We start from the raw sequence: 18,125 nt of genomic DNA, 5'->3' as shown, positions 1-18,125 counted from the left end.
CACCATGTTGGCCAGGCTGGTCTTGAACTCCTGACCTCAGGTGATCCGCCCACCTCGGCCTCCCAAGGTGCTGGGATTACAGACATGAGCCACTGCGCCTGGCCCATATTTTTATATCACATTTTAGGTGCCACAGATGTGTCTGCTTGCAGATGACAGTGATTATTCTGTCTGCTACTAGATCTTGTTATTGATTGCTTTAATAAAGGAGCAGATAGGTTACAGATAATATTTCACAGCAATTTTTGTAATCACATTCTTAGCCAAAGTTTACTATGTTGGTTTCCTTTTCATCCTCTATAGTTTATTGTATTCCATTTAAAAGCATTATTCTGGGAAGGGGCCCATAGATTTCACCAGATGGTTGAAGAGATCCATGGCACAAAATGGTGGAAGAACCCATTAGACCTGGGTTTGAGTCCTCATGCTGCCCTGCACCTGCTGTGTGAGTGTGAGCAGAGTGTGAGCAGCCCATTCCACCTCTGGATTTCTTATTCATGATCCAGCCAGAGAGGGGCTGTCTCCCCCACAGGGTTGCCGTGGGAGGCCTGCAGTGGGAGTCAATGCCACTTTGTGGTGGTGCCTGTCTGTTGGGTGTTATTAGGTCTTCTGGGCAAGACATGACACCGGGTGCTCCAGCGTGCCCTGAACGTGTTCCCACCGCCTCCTGCACACCCCAGTCTGTCTGGGCATCCATCCCACTGGGTTGCTTGTCTGCCGGCTCGATGGCCGTGACACTCATTATGGGCAGGACTGTGTCCGTCCTAATAAATAATGGTACAGAATTGTAGCTGATGCCTCTGAGCTCACACTCTTTGCCAGCTTCACAACAGCTCCACAAGGTAGGTGCCGTTTTCAGACTTATTTTGGAAATGTTAAACGTTATAACAGGTGAGTGAGGCTCAGAGACAAGAAGTCACTGGCTCAAGGCCACTGGTGAGTGGCCACACCAAGATCGCACCCTGGGTCTGTCCAACTTTAGGTCTACACTCCTGACCCCTGCACTCCATGACGATTGCATTCCTGAGCCTGGCCCAGGTGGGCAGCCAGTGAATAGTTAGCTGGTGCAAAAGTAATTGCGGTCTTTGATATTACTTTCAATGGCAAAAACTGCATTACTTTTGCACCAGCCTACTAGAACGCTGAGTTCAGTGCCCTAAGGGGTATTTCACAGAGAGGGGGCAAGGGGAGGCAGCGCTTGTTAAAATGCAAATTCCCTCAGCTCCACGTTAAAATGCAAATTCCCTCAGCTCCACCTTGCCTCTTCCAAATCAGAATATTTGAGGGCAGGCCCCAGGAAATCTGCCTTTTAAAGTTTTGGGCTATTCAGAAGCACACCAAAGTTTAACCACCACCCTAAAGGGAAGGAATAACAGTCAGGTAGCAACAAAGCTCTGTTCTGAGTGCTTTATGTGAGTTTATTTATTGTGAGACAGAGTCTTGCTGTGTCACCCAGGCTGGAGTGCAGTGGCGCCATCTTGGCTCACTGCAACCTCCTCCTCCTGGGTTCAAGCAATTCTTGTGCTTCAGCCTCCCGAGTAGCTGGGATTACAGGCATTCACCGCCACGCCTGGCTAATTTCTGTATTTTTAGCAGAGACGGGGTTTCACCATGTTGGCCATGCTGGTCTCGAACTCCTGACCCCAGGTGATCCACCCGCCTTGGCCTCCCAAAGTGCTGGGATTACAGGCATGAGCCACTGCAAGTTTATTTATTTAGTCTTCACAAGTGCTAATGGCCTCCCCATTTCCCAGATGAGGAAAGTGAGGCACAAAGTAGTTAGATAACACCTCCCCACTGACCCCCAACCCAGGGCTGCATTGCTAGGAATCAGCCAGGTGTGGAGGATTCCTGCCCCTGTGCTCAGTCCCCCACCTCTGACAGCTTCTGGACAGAGGAGTAGAGACAGGATCCCATGGTGGGTGGGGGTGAGGGCTCAGGAAGCACCAGTCCCTACAAGATCACGCTGGCCCTTTCCTGTTTGCCTTGTTTACCAGGCAGGGGCCCTCTGTGTTTCTGGGCAGGAAGTCCTGAGCAGGGGCTGTGCCAGGTGTCAGGGGCAAGACTGGGAGATGGCCCAGGAGTCTGAGCCAGGCACTACTCTGAGCAGCTGTCTGACCTGGGGCACACAGCTTCCCCATCTGTGTATGGGGTGGGGTCGAGATTTGGAAGAGGTAGTTAAGAGCTTGGGTTCCGGCATCAGATAGACCTGAGTTCCAGATCAAACTCAGCCACTTATCATCTGTGTGGTCTCCAACAAAGCACTTCACCTCTCTAAGCCTCAGTTTCCCCTTCTGTAAAACGTGGCTAATAATAATAGTGCCTACCCTCCAAGCCTGTCACGAGGGTCAAAATATATTGTTGGCTGTCCGTCTTCATGGGTTCTGCATGCGGGGATTCAGCCGACAGTGGATCAAAAATATTCGGGAAAAAATGGGTGGTCGCAACTGTACTGAAGATTAACAGGGCTTTTTTTGTCCTGTGATTGTTCTCTAAACAATACAGTGTAACAACTACCTACATAGCATTTACATTGTATTAGGTAGTATAATTGATCTAGCACTGATTTAAAGTATATGGGAGGATACGTGTAGGTTTTATGCAAATATTACATCATTTTATATAAGGGACTTGATGTATACTGGTATTCGAGGGATATTCTGTAATACAATCCCTTATGATACCGAGGGGCGACTGTATATAAAACTGCCAGCCAGGTGCAGTAGCTCATGCCTATAATCCTAGCACTTTGGGAGGCTGAGGTGGGAGGATTAAACTCAGACCGGCCTGGGCAACATAGTGAGACCCCGTCTCCACAAAAATAAAAAATTAACTGGGCATGGTGGCACTTGCCTGTAGTCCCAGCTACTTGGCAGGCTGGGGCAGACAGAATATTTGAGACCAGGAGTTTCAAGGCTGCAGTGAACAGTGATCACTCCACTGCACTCCAGCCTTTGAAACAGAAGGAGACCCTGTCTCTTTAAAAAAAAAAAAAAAAAAAAAACTGCCAGGCATACACAAGCCTCTCTGCTAGTCCTTACGTGGCAACAGACAGGATGCTGGATGATTCCCTATGCATGAGTGTGCACTTCTTTTTCATTTCAATCAACTATTTGTTTTCCCGAATTGTACATTTTTCTCTTACCAAAGGCTGGCCACCTGGGTCCTCCCACAGTCCCTACTGAGAAAAGTCCCAGAACCAAAACTGGCTTCCACCTCGGCTCACTGTATTTGTGCTTTGTGAGTTTGCCCAGGTTGCACTGAGGGCAGGTGCTGCTGATAGTGTCTTTTTTTTTTTTTTTTTGAGATGGAGTTTCGCTGTTGTCACCCAGGCTGGAGTACAATGGCACAATCTCAGCTCACTGCAACCTCCGCCTCCCGGGTTCAAGCAGTTCTCCTGCCTCAGGCTCTCGAGTAGCTGGGACTACAGGCGCCCGCCACCATGCCCGGCTAATTTTTGTATTTTTAGTAGAGATGGGGTTTCACCATGTTGGCCAGGCTGGTCTCGAACTCCTGACCTCAGGTGATCCGCCTGCCTTGGCCTCCCAAAGTGCTGGGATTATAGGCATGAACCACTGCGCCTGGCTGATAGTGTCTTTTCGTGATATAGACCAGGGGGTTGGCAAACTATGCCCACGGGACAAATCTGGCTGACCACCTGTTTTCGTAACTAGTCTTATGGAAACGCAGCCACTTGCCTTCATGTATGTGTCATCTTGGTTGTTTGCATTACAGTTGCAAAGTCGCAGTGGAGCCCTTGTGGCCCACAGAGCCAAAAACATGGGTTTTATGACTTCACAGAAGCTTGCCTACCCCCAAGAGAGATGATAAAGCAGGGTCGTTGAAAGTTGGGGGAACAGTTTGGGTTCTGGCATCAGATAGCCTGAGTTTCAGTTCAGGCTCAACCAGTTACCATCTGTGTGACCTCCAACAAAGCATTTCACCTCTGTAAGCCTCAGTTTCCCCTTTGGTAAAACGTGGCTAATAATAGCGCCCACCCTCCAGGGTTGTCATTAGAGTAAAAATGCACAGTTGGCCCTGTACATTTTGACTCTAAATGACAACGAACAGGGAGAAGAAGTCACCCCTGATCCCACCTGACCGGACCACGCATTCCTTAGTTTGTGTGTATGTCCCTGCCAGTCTTTATCCATGTGCTGTAATGACTGATCCTAACATCAAAAGGCGGCCAGGCGTAGTGGCCCATGCCTGTAATCCCAGCACTTTGAGAGGCCTAGGCAGGAGGATTACTTGAGCCCAGGAGTTTGAGACCAGCCTGGACAATGTATTAAGACCCCATTTCTACAAAAAATAAAATATTAGCCGGGCATGGTGGTGCACTAGCTACTTGGGAGGCTGAGATGGGAGAATGCGCTTGAGCCCAGGTGTTTGAGGCTGCAGCGAGCCATGATTGCACCGCTGTATTCTAGCCTGAGCAACAGAGCAAAACCCTGTCTCAGAAAAAGAAAAGAAAAGAAAAGGAAAAGAATTAAATGGTAATAGTTTTCTTATGCTGGCTCTGCCTGGCTTGATGGAAGTTACATAGTTCCCATGACACTCTTCCAGGTGTTATTCCCATTTCTCAGATGAGAACACTGAGGCTCAGAGAGCTGCCTGAGATTGACCCAGGACACCCAGCCTCTGAGTGGGGGAGCCAGGATGTGACCCCCAGCCTCATCAGTCCCCACCCCTGGCTAGTCCCTAACAGAGTGCTGAACTAGGCCTCTGAATGGGAGACTGGGACAGTGTGTGGGACCCTGCTTTGATGGTTTTAGGTAAAAAAAAATGCAAAGCAAGACAGGGAGGAGAACACAGGCTCTGGAAAGAGAGAGACTTGAGTTTTCCTTCTAGTTCCCCTGCCTCCCAGCTGCATGGCCTTCGGCAGGTTCCTTTACCTCTCTGAGCCCCAGGAAATGGATGGTTAATAAGGGAGGGTCAAATAGGGTCAATGGTTAAGACAAAATGCAATGATATATGTAAAACCCTTAGTTCAGTGCCTGGTATATAATAAGGGCTCTAAGTCTGAACTAATGTTTTTTTGTTTGTTTGTTTGTTTTTTAGGCAGAATCTCTCCCTGTCACCCAGATTGGAGTGCAGTGGTGTGATCTTGGCTCACTGCAACCTCTGCCTCCCAGGCTCAAGCCATCCTCCCACTTCAGCCTCCCAAGTAGCTGGGACTATGGGTGTATATCATCAAGCCCAGCTAACTTTTGTAGAGACAGGGTTTTGTCTTATTTTCCAGGCTGGTCGCAAACTCCTTTCCTGTAGCAGTCCATCCCCCTCAGCCTCCCAAAGTGCCGGGATTATAGGCATGAGCCACCATGCCTGGCGTGAGCCACCGTGCCCGGCCTGAGCTAATATTTTTAAGGCTGCATGCCAGCCTCCCTGCCCTTTTTCCCTCTTGAACCACTCTTCATGCTTTTTATGCTCAAGCAGTGTCCAGAGCTTCAGAATTATTTTTCCCTTACTCACACCCCATTGGAATCTGGAGGGCTTTCTTGGCTGGCTTCCCCCCGCAGTAGGTCAGAGGTCCCCGATTCCCAGGGACCCTGCCCAAGAGACCTGCATCTCCCCAGCTCTGCAGAAGGTTGGGGCGTGGTGGGTGGGAGGTGGTGTGGTCAGCATGGTCCGGTAGGGTTGGGAATAGCCATGGCAATGGAATGTTGGGAGCTGGTTCCCATGGGGAGGAATTGCAGGGCTGATGGCTGAGCCTGAGCACGTGGGCACTGGGCCCTACTCCAGGGCCACTCTGTAAGTGCAGTGACCTCCTGAGCTGGCTTTGTGCACTGCCAGCTCCCCGCTGTTGTCCCCTCCCTGCCCCCCTGCCGCTTTTCTCTTGGGAACCTCCTGATCTGCTGAGCTTGGAGAAATGATGATTTAGAAAGTTCCTATAGATTTGAGCCAAAATTCAGTGTGGTCTCAATGCAAATGTCACTCCCTTCTTTCCTTCTTTAACCCCTGTGGAATGCTTCCACCTCTCATCATGGGCATTTGCTTCTGAGCCTTTATCACTGGTGTCATTGTCTCACACACTGGTTTCTTGGCTCCCCACTGGAATGTCAGCTCTATGAAGGCAGGAACCTTTGTCTGTTGCCCTTGATGTATCCCAGTATCTTGAGCAGGGCCCCGCACATGGTACTTGCTCAGTAAACATTGGTGGAATGAATGAATCTGAGTCTAAGGGGATCTCTTAGATTGATTAGCCCCTCCCTTCCAGGGGCATTTCAGGGTCAATGGAAAGAGGGAGCAAAGTTTCCTCCCATGGTCTCTTGCTGCCCATTTGTTTTTTGTTTTTTTTTTTTTTTGAGATGGAGTCTTGCTCCATCACCCAGGCTGAAGTGCAGTGGCGCGATCTTGGCTCACTGCAACCTCTGCCTCTCAGGTTCAAGCAATTCTCCTGCCTCAGCCTCCTGAGTAGCTGGGAGCTCCCAAGCGCGATCCCCCACACCCGGCTAATTTTTTTTTTTTTTTTTTTTTTTTAGTAGAGAGGGGGGTTTCACCGTGTTAGCCAGGATGGTCTCGATCTCCTGACTTCGTGATCCACCTGCCTCGGCCTCCCAAAGTGCTGGGATTATAGGTGTGAGTCACCACACCTGCTGAAATGAAACCCCTCTGTTTCCAACAACCGATTCTGGCTTAATCTGATTATTATTTTTTTCTTTTTTCTTTTTTTTTTTTTTTTTTTTGAGACGGAGTCTTGCTCTGTCACCCAGGCTGGAGTGCAGTGGCATGATCTCGGCTCACTGCAACCTCTGCCTCCCAGGTTCAAGCAATTCCCCTGCCTCAGCCTCCTGAGTAGCTGGGATTACAGCCACGCGCCACCATGCCCGGCTAATTTTTTGTATTTTAGTACAGAGGAGATTTCACTGTGTTGGCCAGGATGGTCTCGATCTCCTAACCTCGTGATCTGTCCACCTCGGCCTCACAAAGTGCCGGGATTACAGGCGTGAGCCCCTGTGCCTGGCTGCTGCCCCTGTTTTATGAGCCGCATGACACCACGCTAGGGTTGGCACCTTGGAGACAGAACCGCATTTGGAAACTGGCCTTTCCTCTTACTTGTTGTGTGGCTTCTGCTAATCACTCCATCTCTTGGAGCTTCAATTTCTTCACTTCTCAGATGGGGATGAAAATCTCCACCATACAAGGATTTGCTGAAAACAAGAGCCAGCAGACAGGTAGCACTTGCTCTTGGCCAGGTGCTGTTCCGACATGCCCTAATTTATTGATACCTCCCAGCACTCCTACAAGACTAGTTTCTCATTTGCACTAGGCACATTTCAAAGTGCCCTTCTAGGAGGTGTTACAGGTTGCGTATCCCTTTATCTGAAATGCTTGGGACTAGAAAGGTTTTGGATTTCAGATTTTTTTTCTTTTGAGGCAGGGGCTCCCTCTGACACCGAGGCTGGAGTGCAGTGGCATGATCATGGCTCACTTTAGCCTTGACCTCTGGGGTTCAAGTGATCCTCCTGCCTCAGCATCCCAATTAGCTGGGACTACAGGCAAGCACCACCACACCTGGCTAATTAAAAAAAAATTTTTTTTGTAGTGATGGGGTCTCACTTTGTTGCCCAGGCTGGTCTCAAACTCCTGGGCTCAAGCGAGCCTCCTGCCTCAGCCCTCAAAGTGCTGGGATTACAGGCATGATCTACCACACCTAGCTTGAATTTTTTCTGAGTTTGGAATATTTGCATCATACTAATCAGTTCAGCATCCATACTCCAAAATGCTCTGATGAGCTTGCTTGCTTGCTTCCTTCCTTCCTCTTTCTCTTTCTTTCTTCTCTTTCTCTCTTTCTTTCTCCTTCCTTGCTTTTCTTCTTTTTCTTCCTTTTTTCCTTCCTTCCTTTCTTCTTTCTTTCTTTTTCCTTTTCTTTCTCCTTTCCTTACCTTTCCCCTTTCCTTTCCCATGCCCTACCTGGTTTCATACTCACATCAGCCCAATCAGGCGGGTGGTGCCATGTCCTCCCCCTTCCCCTCCCCGCCCCTCCTGTCCCCCTCCCTCTCCCCTCCCCTTCCCTTTCCTTTCAAGATGGGGTCTCGCTGTATTAACAGCCCAGGCTGGTCTTGAACTCCCAAGCTTAAGTGATTCTCCCACCTCGGCTTCCCAAAGTGCTGGGATTACAGGTGTAAACCACCATGCCCCACATCCGATGAGCGTTTTCTGTGAGCATCATGTTGGCACTCAACAAGTTTTGGATTTTGGAGCATTTCAGATTTTGAAATTTTGGATTAGGGCTACTTGACCTGTATTATCATCCCCATTTTACAGACGAGAAAACCAAGTCTCAGAGAGGCTAAGTGACTTGCCAAGGTCCTTCAGCCAGTAGCTGGTACAGCAGAATGTTGAACCCAAGCAGTCTGGGCCCATAACATGTATGGCATACAATTCAAAAATTACTAGTCACTTTATTATTTTATCATATGGAAAGACAATAAGATGACACCATCAAGTTATGTTTTTAGGAGAAAAATATCACCTACCACCCGAGTACCACCCCTGGTAGCAATGTTTTTTGTTTGTTTGTTTGTTTTGAGGCAGTCTCATTCTGTCATCCAAGGTGGAGTACAGTGGCTCGATCATAGCTCACTGCAGCCTTGATCTCCTGGGCTCAAGCAATCCCCCCACCTCGGCCTCCCGAGTAGCTGGGACTACAGGCGTGTACCACCCCCTGCCTGGTTACCTGGTAGCAGTTGAGTCTTATTTCCTTCTTGTCTTTTTTCTTAAGTGTCTTGTCTTTTTTCTATTTGTTGGCGATTTTGCTGTGTGGTAGAGTCGTGCTCACCCTGCACCCACGTGGGCCTTTCTTAGCTTAAAATGGAGAACATGGCACCACCCGCCTGATTGGGCTGATGTGAGTATGAAACCAGGTAGGGCATGGAAAGCCCTTGCTTTGGTGTTAAATACACAGGGGTGCTGTGTATTTAATATATTCCTCCTACAAGAAAAGGAGGGGCTGGGTGAAGTGGCCCACACCTGAAATCCCAGCACTTTGGGAGGCACAGGCAAGAGTATTGCTTGAGTCCAGGAGTTTGAGACCAGCCTGGGCAACATAGCAGGACTCCATCTCTACACAAAAATACAAATATTAGCCAGGCATGGTGGCATGCACCTGTAGTCCTGGATACCTGGGAGGCTGAGATGGGAGGATCTGGGAGGATCGCTTGAGCTCGAGGAAGTCAAGGCTGCAGTGAACCAAGATCATGCCACTGCACTCCAGCCTGGGCTGGACAGCGTGAGACCCCATCTCAACAAAAAAAAAAAAGGAAGGCTCTTTGACTCCTACCTCTCCCTCTCATTTGCCCTCTAATCAGCACTGCCCAGCAGAACACTCTGCAGTGATGGGAATGTTCTAGTGCAGAGGTCAGCAAATTTCTATAAATGCCTAGATAGTAAATGTTTCCAATTTTGTGGTGTTCATGTGGTTTCTATTGCCATTGCTCCTCCTCCTCTCTCTCCTCTTCCTCTTCCCTTCACCCTCTTCCCTTGATAAAATTTACAAATCATTCTTAGTTCAAGGGTGCTTTGAAAACAGGCCCTGGGTTGGATTGGGCCATCATTGGCCCACCCCATCCTAAATGTGCACTGTCCAGTACAGTAGCCACCGGTCACGTGTGGCTTCTGGGCACTTGCAGTGTGGCTAGTGCAAATGAGAAGCTGGATTCTTAATTGTATTTAATGTTGCATAAGGTGAGTTCAAATAGTTACATGTGGCTGGTAGCTGCATGTTGGATGCACAGCTCCAAATGACTGACAGCCCTGACAACCCTGTTCCATTGCTCTGAAAGGGCCTGTGTTCCCTGGAGGGGGATGGCTGGGCTCGTGGGCCATGGGAGCTGCCTGGCTGGCAGGCCTCTTGGGCTCGCTGGTATTTCAAGAGCTGTCTGAGGGCAGCTGGGCGAGCCATCCTGCCTCTGGAAGAGCTTCAAGTGCCTGGATCCTAATTGGTTTTGTTTATTCCAAGAGAGCAGGCCTCACATCATTGACCGCCCATGTCCCAGGATTGCCGGGGCTTGAGTATCTATAGTTTGGGGGTGGCCTGCTGTGGGGGGGTCTAGTTGCTGTGGTTACACCTTGGTTCCCTTTTCCATCTGGGTTTAGATGTCCTAATTGGCCTGATATTTCAGGAATAGGAAAATGGTATGGAGAAAAGGAGTGAGTGAATAGGAAGGAATGGAGGACCAAGAAATGCAGTCAACAGCCTGCAGCCTGTTTATTGCCATCCTGGCACAAATAATAAAAGCTGAGGTTTTTTTTCTTTTTTTTTTTGAGACGTGGTCTTGCTCTGTTGCCCAGACTGTAGTGCAGTGATGCAATCACAGCTCCCTGCAGCCTCGACCTCCTGGGCTTCAGCAATCCTCCCATCTCAGCCTCCCAAGTAGCTGGGACTATAGGCATGTACCATCACCTGGATAACTTTTTATTTTTTGTAGAGACTGGGTCTCCCCATATTGCCCAGGCTGGTCTCGAACTCCTGGGCTCAAGCGATCCTCCTGCCTCTGCCTCCCAAAGTGCTGGGATCACAGGCGTGAGCCACCACGCCAGGCCTGGCTGAGATTTAAAAAGCTGACATTTTAAAGTGTTGTTACCCTGGTTAAAATCTCCTGTTTACAGAATAGGAAAAGTCTCAGGGGAGTGATATGTATACTCAAGGAGTTGGCCAACTCCAGAGCTGCATTCCAAACTACCCACCTCTTGAAACAGGACTGACAGGCAGGAGGTTTAGCTTCAGACTCAGTATGTGAGTCTGTAAAATGATTTCTCCTTGTGGGCCTCAGTTGTCCCATCTGTAAAATGGGGGGAAGGTTTGAATTGGACTAAAAATCTTCCCTACCCTAAATGGTAAGGACACAGCACTGGGAGATATATACTCCCTGCCCTAAAGCTATAAGGATCCCCTTGATTCCACTTTGGCCTGGTTCTGGCTACATACCAGGACTCATCGTGGACACAGCCTCGTTCCTGTAACCATGGGAGATTAAGTGTTAGGAAGGTCTTACAGATCTGGATGGTGAAACTCTTTCCATCCATTCCTTGGGTAAGTTGCTCTTCCTCTTGGTGTCATGCTTTCTCATCTGTAAAATTGGGATCATCACACTTTTCCTTTTATTGGGGTTTAAATGACACAGGTATTTGCATGGTCGGCATTTGGTCAGTGTTAGGTGGTGACAGTAGGATGTTGTGTTCAATTCCAGGAGGCAGCATATTCCTTGTAGGCTGGGCCTGTGGTACCATTTGGAATTGTGCAGTCCACAACCTGATCAACCATACCCAGCCATCTCAGGTGGCAATAGTGGTGTGTAGTGGTGGTTGTTGTTGCTTATTGTTATATTTACTTTTCCTGGAGTCCAAGGTCCCTAGGCCAAGAGGAGGGGAGAGGCCTGGTTGGCATAAACCAGGGGCTCCCTAAGGCAGCGGCGCCTTAGCTCAGACTTCAGCTCACACCTCTCTCCTAAGAAGTGAGCCAGTTCATTCCCTGTAGGAGCAGGTAAGTTGAGACTCCAGCTGTGGTATCTTGAGCTGAAGCAGCCTCCCCTGCATTCCAGAGTCCTTCTCCCAAATGTCACTGTCCGGTGCTCTTGGGAGCCTGAACCCTCACTCTGCCTCTTTGAAGGCTTGGCCCCTCTCCACGGTGCCCATCCCTGATGCAATATCTCCTTTGCCTCTCCAGGGCTCTGCCAGCAGACAGCCTTGGCACACAGGCACAAGGGCTGGAGCCCAGAGATGAGAGTGCCCAAGGGAGGTAAGTGCACCTAGAAGGAACTTCCCCTGGAGTCCTGGCCCCTCCTGAGACCGCCCTCCAAAAGTCCCCTCCATGCCCCCAGCCTCCATGATTGGGTGCCTGGGCAAACTCCCCTGGCTGGTTTTCACCTTTCTATTCAGCCAGCAGGTTGGAAATCTGGTACTAGAAAAAGCTGCATCCCAGCAAGCATCATAGAGAGATGAGCATCTTCCTTGTCTCTTAGGAAGACGATTCTCCAGGTGATAGGAGAGAGAAGGCTGAGTCCCAAAGTGGGCGGGGGACTTGCCCAGTGTCACGGAGCAGATTCAAGGCACAGCCAGAACCCAAACCCTGTTATGTCCCGTTCTCCTAATGTTAGTGTTTTAGGTATGCTTTCTCAGCACCCCACAGGAGTTCCTTGGCCTTCTGAATAGCTTCCTTGAGAAGAGGGTATTATTATTCCTTTTTTGGAGAAGAAAGTAGAAGCTCAGAGAAGTGATATCTTTTGTCCAGATCACCAGCTGGCAAGTGGCAGAAGTGAGATTTGAACCTTGGAGTATAGTACTCCAAGTTGGAAGCCCTCACCTATCATCCTCACTGCGAGGATGCCAGGACACCTCCCTTGCCAGGGTCCAGCAGGGTTATGAGGGTGTTGGGCAGGCCTGGTTCCCTGGGCTGGGCCCTCTATCTCCTTCCACAGTGGGGTGCCTAGCTCTGGGTAACCAGGAAGCTACTTTCTGCTTTGTGGGTTCCAGGCTGCTTTCTGTGTCCCAAGTCACCCTGCTTTTTCTTCTTAAGCCATCGTGCAGGTCGTTGCTGTCTTCTGCTCACTTCTGACTTGCCTGCTTTGAGCTGTTTTCTTCAGCCTTGGCCTGGTCTGATCCAGGACTCCTGCCCTGGCCATGCAACCTTGGCCAAGCTGCTTCATCTCTTTGAGCTTAGATACTGCAGGGAAAATGCTTTAGCAGAGTTTATGCTCCATAATTGCGAACACCTTTGCTGAACATAAAATGCTGAAGCTGGCCGGGTGCGGTGGCTCACACCTGTAATCCCAGCACTTTGGGAGGCCAAGGCGGGCGGATCACCTTAGGTCAGGAGTTCGAGACCAGCCTGGCTAACATGGTGAAACCCCATCTCTACTAAAAACACACAAAAAAAATCAGTCAAGGTGGGGACGCTGTCACTGAAATCCTAATAACTGACAGGATTCTGGTCACAGGTCTCAGGGGAGAATTTCACTGAGCACCTGATGAAGACAAAGGGTTGTTGCAGGGATTTCGGAATGGCTTCATGTCCTGTTCAGCCTGCCTCCCCGCAGGAAGTAGCTCTGAATTAGCTTTCCCCATCACAGACCCTGAATCGAGGGTACAAATGAAGCCCCAACCTCTTCAGCAGAACTTCATCAGCACGTTTTTCTGAAGAGAGGGAAATTATCCAATGCACAGAGAGGCCGGTGACCCCAGCCTGAGATCCATCTCTGGTTTGTCAGCTGCTTCTCATATTTTCACAGCAGCCTCTGAGGTCAGTGGATCCACCCTGATTTTACAGCTGAAGAGACTGTGGCTAAGATGAGGGAAGTGACTCTCCCAAGCCACATGGCCAGGAAGTCCTAGCCTCTTAGCAGTTTCTACCCCAGGCCTGAGACTGTGTTCCCTCCGCTTTGATGTTTATTTTCCACTTGCTATAGCCTAAGAAGGCCCAGGCAGCCCAAGCCCTTGCAGGTGGATAGGCCCAGCTGCATACTGGGCCCTTGGGTGGTTTTGGGTGGAACCTCACATCCAAAGAGGCATGCTGTCTTCCCACTGGCTTCCACCAGACCCTCCGTTCACTAAGTCACTTGCAGTTCCCCAGTCGTGCTGCATCCTTTCCTGCCTGTGGCTCTGCGCTGGCTATTCTCTTTGCTGGGAACATCCTTGTTTCCCTTCTCCACCTGCCTGTTTCCTACCCACCACTCAAAATTCTGCATGAAGGCTACCTCCTGCAGGAGGCCTTCCCTCAATTACACAGGTAGAACCCATCAGTCTCTCTCAGGCACAGGTCCATGGTAAGAGTAGACTTCGGAGGCTGAGGCTCCCAGCACATAGCAGGTGCTCATTAAATGTTGGAATAAGTAAATAACCAATGATTATGGTAGAAATCACTAATATTCTTGGGCCAGATGGGGTAACTCATGCCTGTAATCCCATCATTTTGGGAGGCTGAGGCGGGAGGATCACTTGAAGCGAGACCCTGTTTCTAAAAATTAGCCAGGTGCGGTGGTGTGTGCCTGTAGTCCCAGGTACTTGGGAGGCTGAGGCAGAGGATTGCTTGAGCCCAGGAGTCCGAGGCCGCAGTGAGCTATGATCTCTCACCACTCAATGCACTCCAGCCTTTTTTTTTGTTTTTGTTTTTGTTTTTGAGACGGAGTCTCGCTCTGTCGCCCAGGCTGGAGTGCAGTGGCGCAATCTAGGCTCACTGCAAGCTCTGCCTCCCAGGTTCACGCCATTCTCCTGCCGCAGCCTCCCGAGTAGCTGGGACTACAGGCGCCCGCCACCATGCCCAGCTAATTTTTTGTATTTTAGTAGAGATGGGATATCACCGTGTTAGCCAGGATGGTCTCGATCTCCTGACCTCATGATCCGCCGGACCGGGTGGCTCATGCCTGTAATCCCATCACTTTGGGAGACAGGTAGGAGGATCACCCAGGCCCACGAGTTCAAGAGCAGCCTGGGAAACTTGGTGAGACCCCGTCTCTTTAAAAAAACAAAAAAAATTGAAAAAAGTGCCCAGTAGGGTGCCAGGCACACAGCTAGTGCTTATGAAAGGTGCCCTCTGCATTCATGTCAGCAACCTCTTGTTTGCAGTTATAGGGCTTTGCAGTTATTGGAGAGCTCACAGCTCACAGACCTCCCTGACTATGCATGTCCCCCTCTCTCCCCAGATGTAAGCCTGGCGGGCTGCCCGCTAACCTGTCGCTGAAGCCCCAGAAGTGGGCCCTCAGGCCAGGCCTACCCCGCCTCCGGCCCAGCATGCGCCTGTCGGTGCGGAGGGTGCTGCTGGCAGCCGGCTGCGCCCTGGTCCTGGTGCTGGCGGTTCAGCTGGGACAGCAGGTGCTAGAGTGCCGGGCGGTGCTGGCGGGCCTGCGGAGCCCCCGGGGGGCCATGCGGCCTGAGCAGGAGGAGCTGGTGATGGTGGGCACCAACCACGTGGAATACCGCTACGGCAAGGCCATGCCGCTCATCTTCGTGGGTGGCGTGCCTCGCAGTGGCACCACGTTGATGCGCGCCATGCTGGACGCCCACCCCGAGGTGCGCTGCGGCGAGGAGACCCGCATCATCCCGCGCGTGCTGGCCATGCGCCAGGCCTGGTCCAAGTCTGGCCGTGAGAAGCTGCGGCTGGACGAGGCGGGGGTGACGGATGAGGTGCTGGACGCCGCCATGCAGGCCTTCATCCTGGAGGTGATTGCCAAGCACGGAGAGCCGGCCCGCGTGCTCTGCAACAAGGACCCATTTACGCTCAAGTCCTCGGTCTACCTGTCGCGCCTGTTCCCCAACTCCAAGTTCCTGCTGATGGTGCGGGACGGCCGGGCCTCCGTGCACTCCATGATCACGCGCAAAGTCACCATCGCGGGCTTTGACCTCAGCAGCTACCGTGACTGCCTCACCAAGTGGAACAAGGCCATCGAGGTGATGTACGCCCAGTGCATGGAGGTGGGCAAGGAGAAGTGCCTGCCTGTGTACTACGAGCAGCTGGTGCTGCACCCCAGGCGCTCACTCAAGCTCATCCTCGACTTCCTCGGCATCGCCTGGAGCGACGCTGTTCTCCACCATGAAGACCTCATTGGCAAGCCTGGTGGTGTCTCCCTGTCCAAGTGAGTGGAGCCCCTGATGCTTCCACTCAGACTCCGGCCCTGGAGTCAGAGGCGCCAGGCAAGAAAATCAGCACTGCCTTTCTTGAGCTGTGTGGCCTTGGGCAAGTCACTATATCTCTCTGAGCCTCCGTTTCATTATCCCAAAAAATGACAACAATTACTCCTCTCCTTTCTGAGAGAATCTGCAAACTTCGTGGGCTGTTTGTTTTTTGAGGCAGTGTCTCGGTCTGTTGCCCGGCTGGAGTAACAGCCTCCACCTCCCTGTTCAAGTGATCCCCCCACCTCATCTTCCTGAGTAGCTGGGACTATAGGCATGCGCCACCAAGCTGGGCTAATTTTTGTATTTTTGGTAGAGATGGGGTTTGCCCTGTTGCCCAGGCTGGTCTCAAACTCCTGGCCTCAAGCAGTCCTTCCACCTCAGCCTCCCAGAGTCCTGGGATTACAGGCATGAGCCACCACACCCAGCCTAGAATCTGCAAACTTTGAATATGCTTTATAGTAAGGCAATAGTGGGTAAAGGTTAAGAGCACAGATTCCAGAACAAGGATGTCTGGGTTCAAACCTCAGCTCTGCCACTTCTTAGCTGTGTGACCCTGGGCAAAGCGACTCAACCCCTGTGCTTCCATTGCTTCATCTGTAACATGGAAATATAATTTGCCTACCTTATAGATACCTGTGGGCATCAAATAGGTTAATACATGTTAGGTGCTATTATTACTATTTTAGTGTTGATACTGCTTTTATTGATGGAGTACTCATCCTCACCATTGTCATTTAATGAGTGCCTACTGTATGGCAAGTATTGGGTTAAGCCCCCAATAAGTTTATCTCCTTTAATCCTCACAGCAACCTGAGGACATAGGAACACCTCTTATCCACATTTTATAGACCAAAAAACTGAATCTCACCGAGGAGAAGTTACTGGCCTCAGGCTACACAGCTAACAAAGCATGGTGCTGGGATTGGAACCCAGGTCTGTTTTTTGGGGTTTTTCTTGTTTTTGTTTTTGTTTTTTTGAGACAGGGTTTCACTCTGTTGCCCAGGCTGGAGTGCAGTGGCACGATCCCAGCTCACTGCAGCCTCAACCTCTTGGGCTCAAGCAATTCTCCTACCTCAGTCTCCCGAGTAGTTGGGACTACAGGCGAGCATCTCCACACCCAGCTCATTTTTTTTTTCCTAGTAGAGATGAGATCTCAGTATGTCTTCCAGGCTGGTCTCCAACCCCTGAGCTCAAGCCATCCTCCTGCCTTGGCCTCCCAAAGTGCTGGGATTACAGGCCCCTGGCCTATTGTGTTCTTAAACTCCCCATGTCCAGAACTCCTCCCATCCTCCCCTTCACTCCCCCTCATCCTTTCCTTTCCTTCCTCCCTCTGTCCCTTGCTCCCTGCCTTCTTCCATTGGAAAAGCTGCTGTCCCTATCCTGAGACCCAGAGCACTTTGAACAATGGTGGAGCAGAATATGCAGTTTCCACGCTTTCCCATCCTGATCAGGCTCTGGATAGCCTGAGAGCTCAGTGAAAGGGTGGTCCTTCCCATGGCTGGTCCCTGCTGGGCCCCTTCCCAGGCCCAGAGCAGAGCTAGAGGCTCGCAGCTGCTCTCCGCTAGCAACAAAGTTCCTACATGCCGGGTACCCCAGCCAGTTGGTGCTGGAGCTAGGATTTTATAAATTATTATGACAAAAATATTAGATTACCAAAGTAATACATCTTGACTATAGAAAATTAGAAAAGATACACCAAAGAAGAACGGAGAAACAACCCATGATCTCACCACCCAGATCTTGATGTGTGGCCTACTGCACCATTTTCAGGGCCTGTTGATGAAACTGGAGTCCAACGAAACATACTCCTCTGTAGCCTTTTTCCACGGTGGTGTGGGAGCCCTTGCCAGTGGCAGCCAGCACTCTTTGGTAGCAGCATTTTTGTTGTTGTTTTGTTGTTGAGACGGAGTCTCGCTCTGTCACCCAGGCTGGAGTGTAGTGGCGTGATCTCGGCTCACTGCAACCTCCGCCTCCCGGGTTCAAGCAGTTCTCCCTGCCTCAGCCTCCCAAATAGCTGGGATTACAGGCACCCGCCACCACGCTCTGCTAATTTTTATATTTTTAGTAGAGATGGGGTTTCGCCATGTTGGCCAGGCTGGTCTCGAACTCGTGACCTCAGGTGATCTGCCCGCCTCAGCCTCCCCAAGTGCTGGGATTACAGGCATGAGCCACCGCGCCTGACCTGCAGCATCATTTTGAATAGCTGTGCGACAGGCTGCTACACGGATTGCCATATTCGACTTCACATTCCCTATTGTTGGACACTTCGGTTATTTCCAGTTTTACTGATATGTATCAAGCATTGCCCTCATTCATGTTCTGGGATGTGTCCACCTCATTTCTGCACCATAAAGTCCTAGAGACACAAGGATTTTGGCAAAAGCCATGCACATACTCAAGATTTTTGACATATTGGGTAGAGTTAAGATTTAAATCCAGGTTTGCAGCCTCTGAATCTGTGTTCTACCCACCAGTCCACACCCTTTCACCTTCCCCTGTTCTCCTCACCTCACGCC

The 18,125-nt window shown here is 50.5% G+C and overlaps 1 protein-coding gene and 1 non-coding gene across 11 annotated transcripts in view; both read left to right on the top strand.

The window, feature by feature from the left end:
• The window catches only part of TPST2 (tyrosylprotein sulfotransferase 2), a 64,218-nt gene that overhangs the window by 33,654 nt on the left and 12,439 nt on the right, over nucleotides 1–18,125 (top strand). For 7 of the 10 annotated variants that reach the window (XR_008541693.1, XR_010156172.1, XR_010156173.1 and 4 more), the window contains exons 2-3: nucleotides 11,669–11,740; nucleotides 14,640–15,569. Coding sequence is in view for 5 of the 10 variants with exons in the window: in XM_009438068.4 (XP_009436343.1) it covers nucleotides 14,728–15,569 (842 nt within the window). In the remaining 5 variants the exon portion in view is untranslated. Of the gene's footprint in view, nucleotides 1–5,647; nucleotides 5,752–11,668; nucleotides 11,741–14,639; nucleotides 15,570–18,125 lie in introns of those variants that run through there. The other 3 variants (XR_010156174.1, XR_008541694.2, XM_016939855.4) reach the window with 3 other exon arrangements.
• On the top strand, nucleotides 1,041–1,151 carry MIR548J (microRNA mir-548j). The gene has a single exon (NR_035891.1). It is a non-coding gene; the product is annotated as a microRNA mir-548j (primary transcript).

This window comes from Pan troglodytes, chromosome 23 (genome assembly GCF_028858775.2).
Source record: "Pan troglodytes isolate AG18354 chromosome 23, NHGRI_mPanTro3-v2.0_pri, whole genome shotgun sequence".
In the NCBI taxonomy this organism is placed as follows: Eukaryota; Metazoa; Chordata; class Mammalia; order Primates; family Hominidae; genus Pan; species Pan troglodytes.
This window is presented reverse-complemented; position numbering and strand designations above follow the sequence as displayed.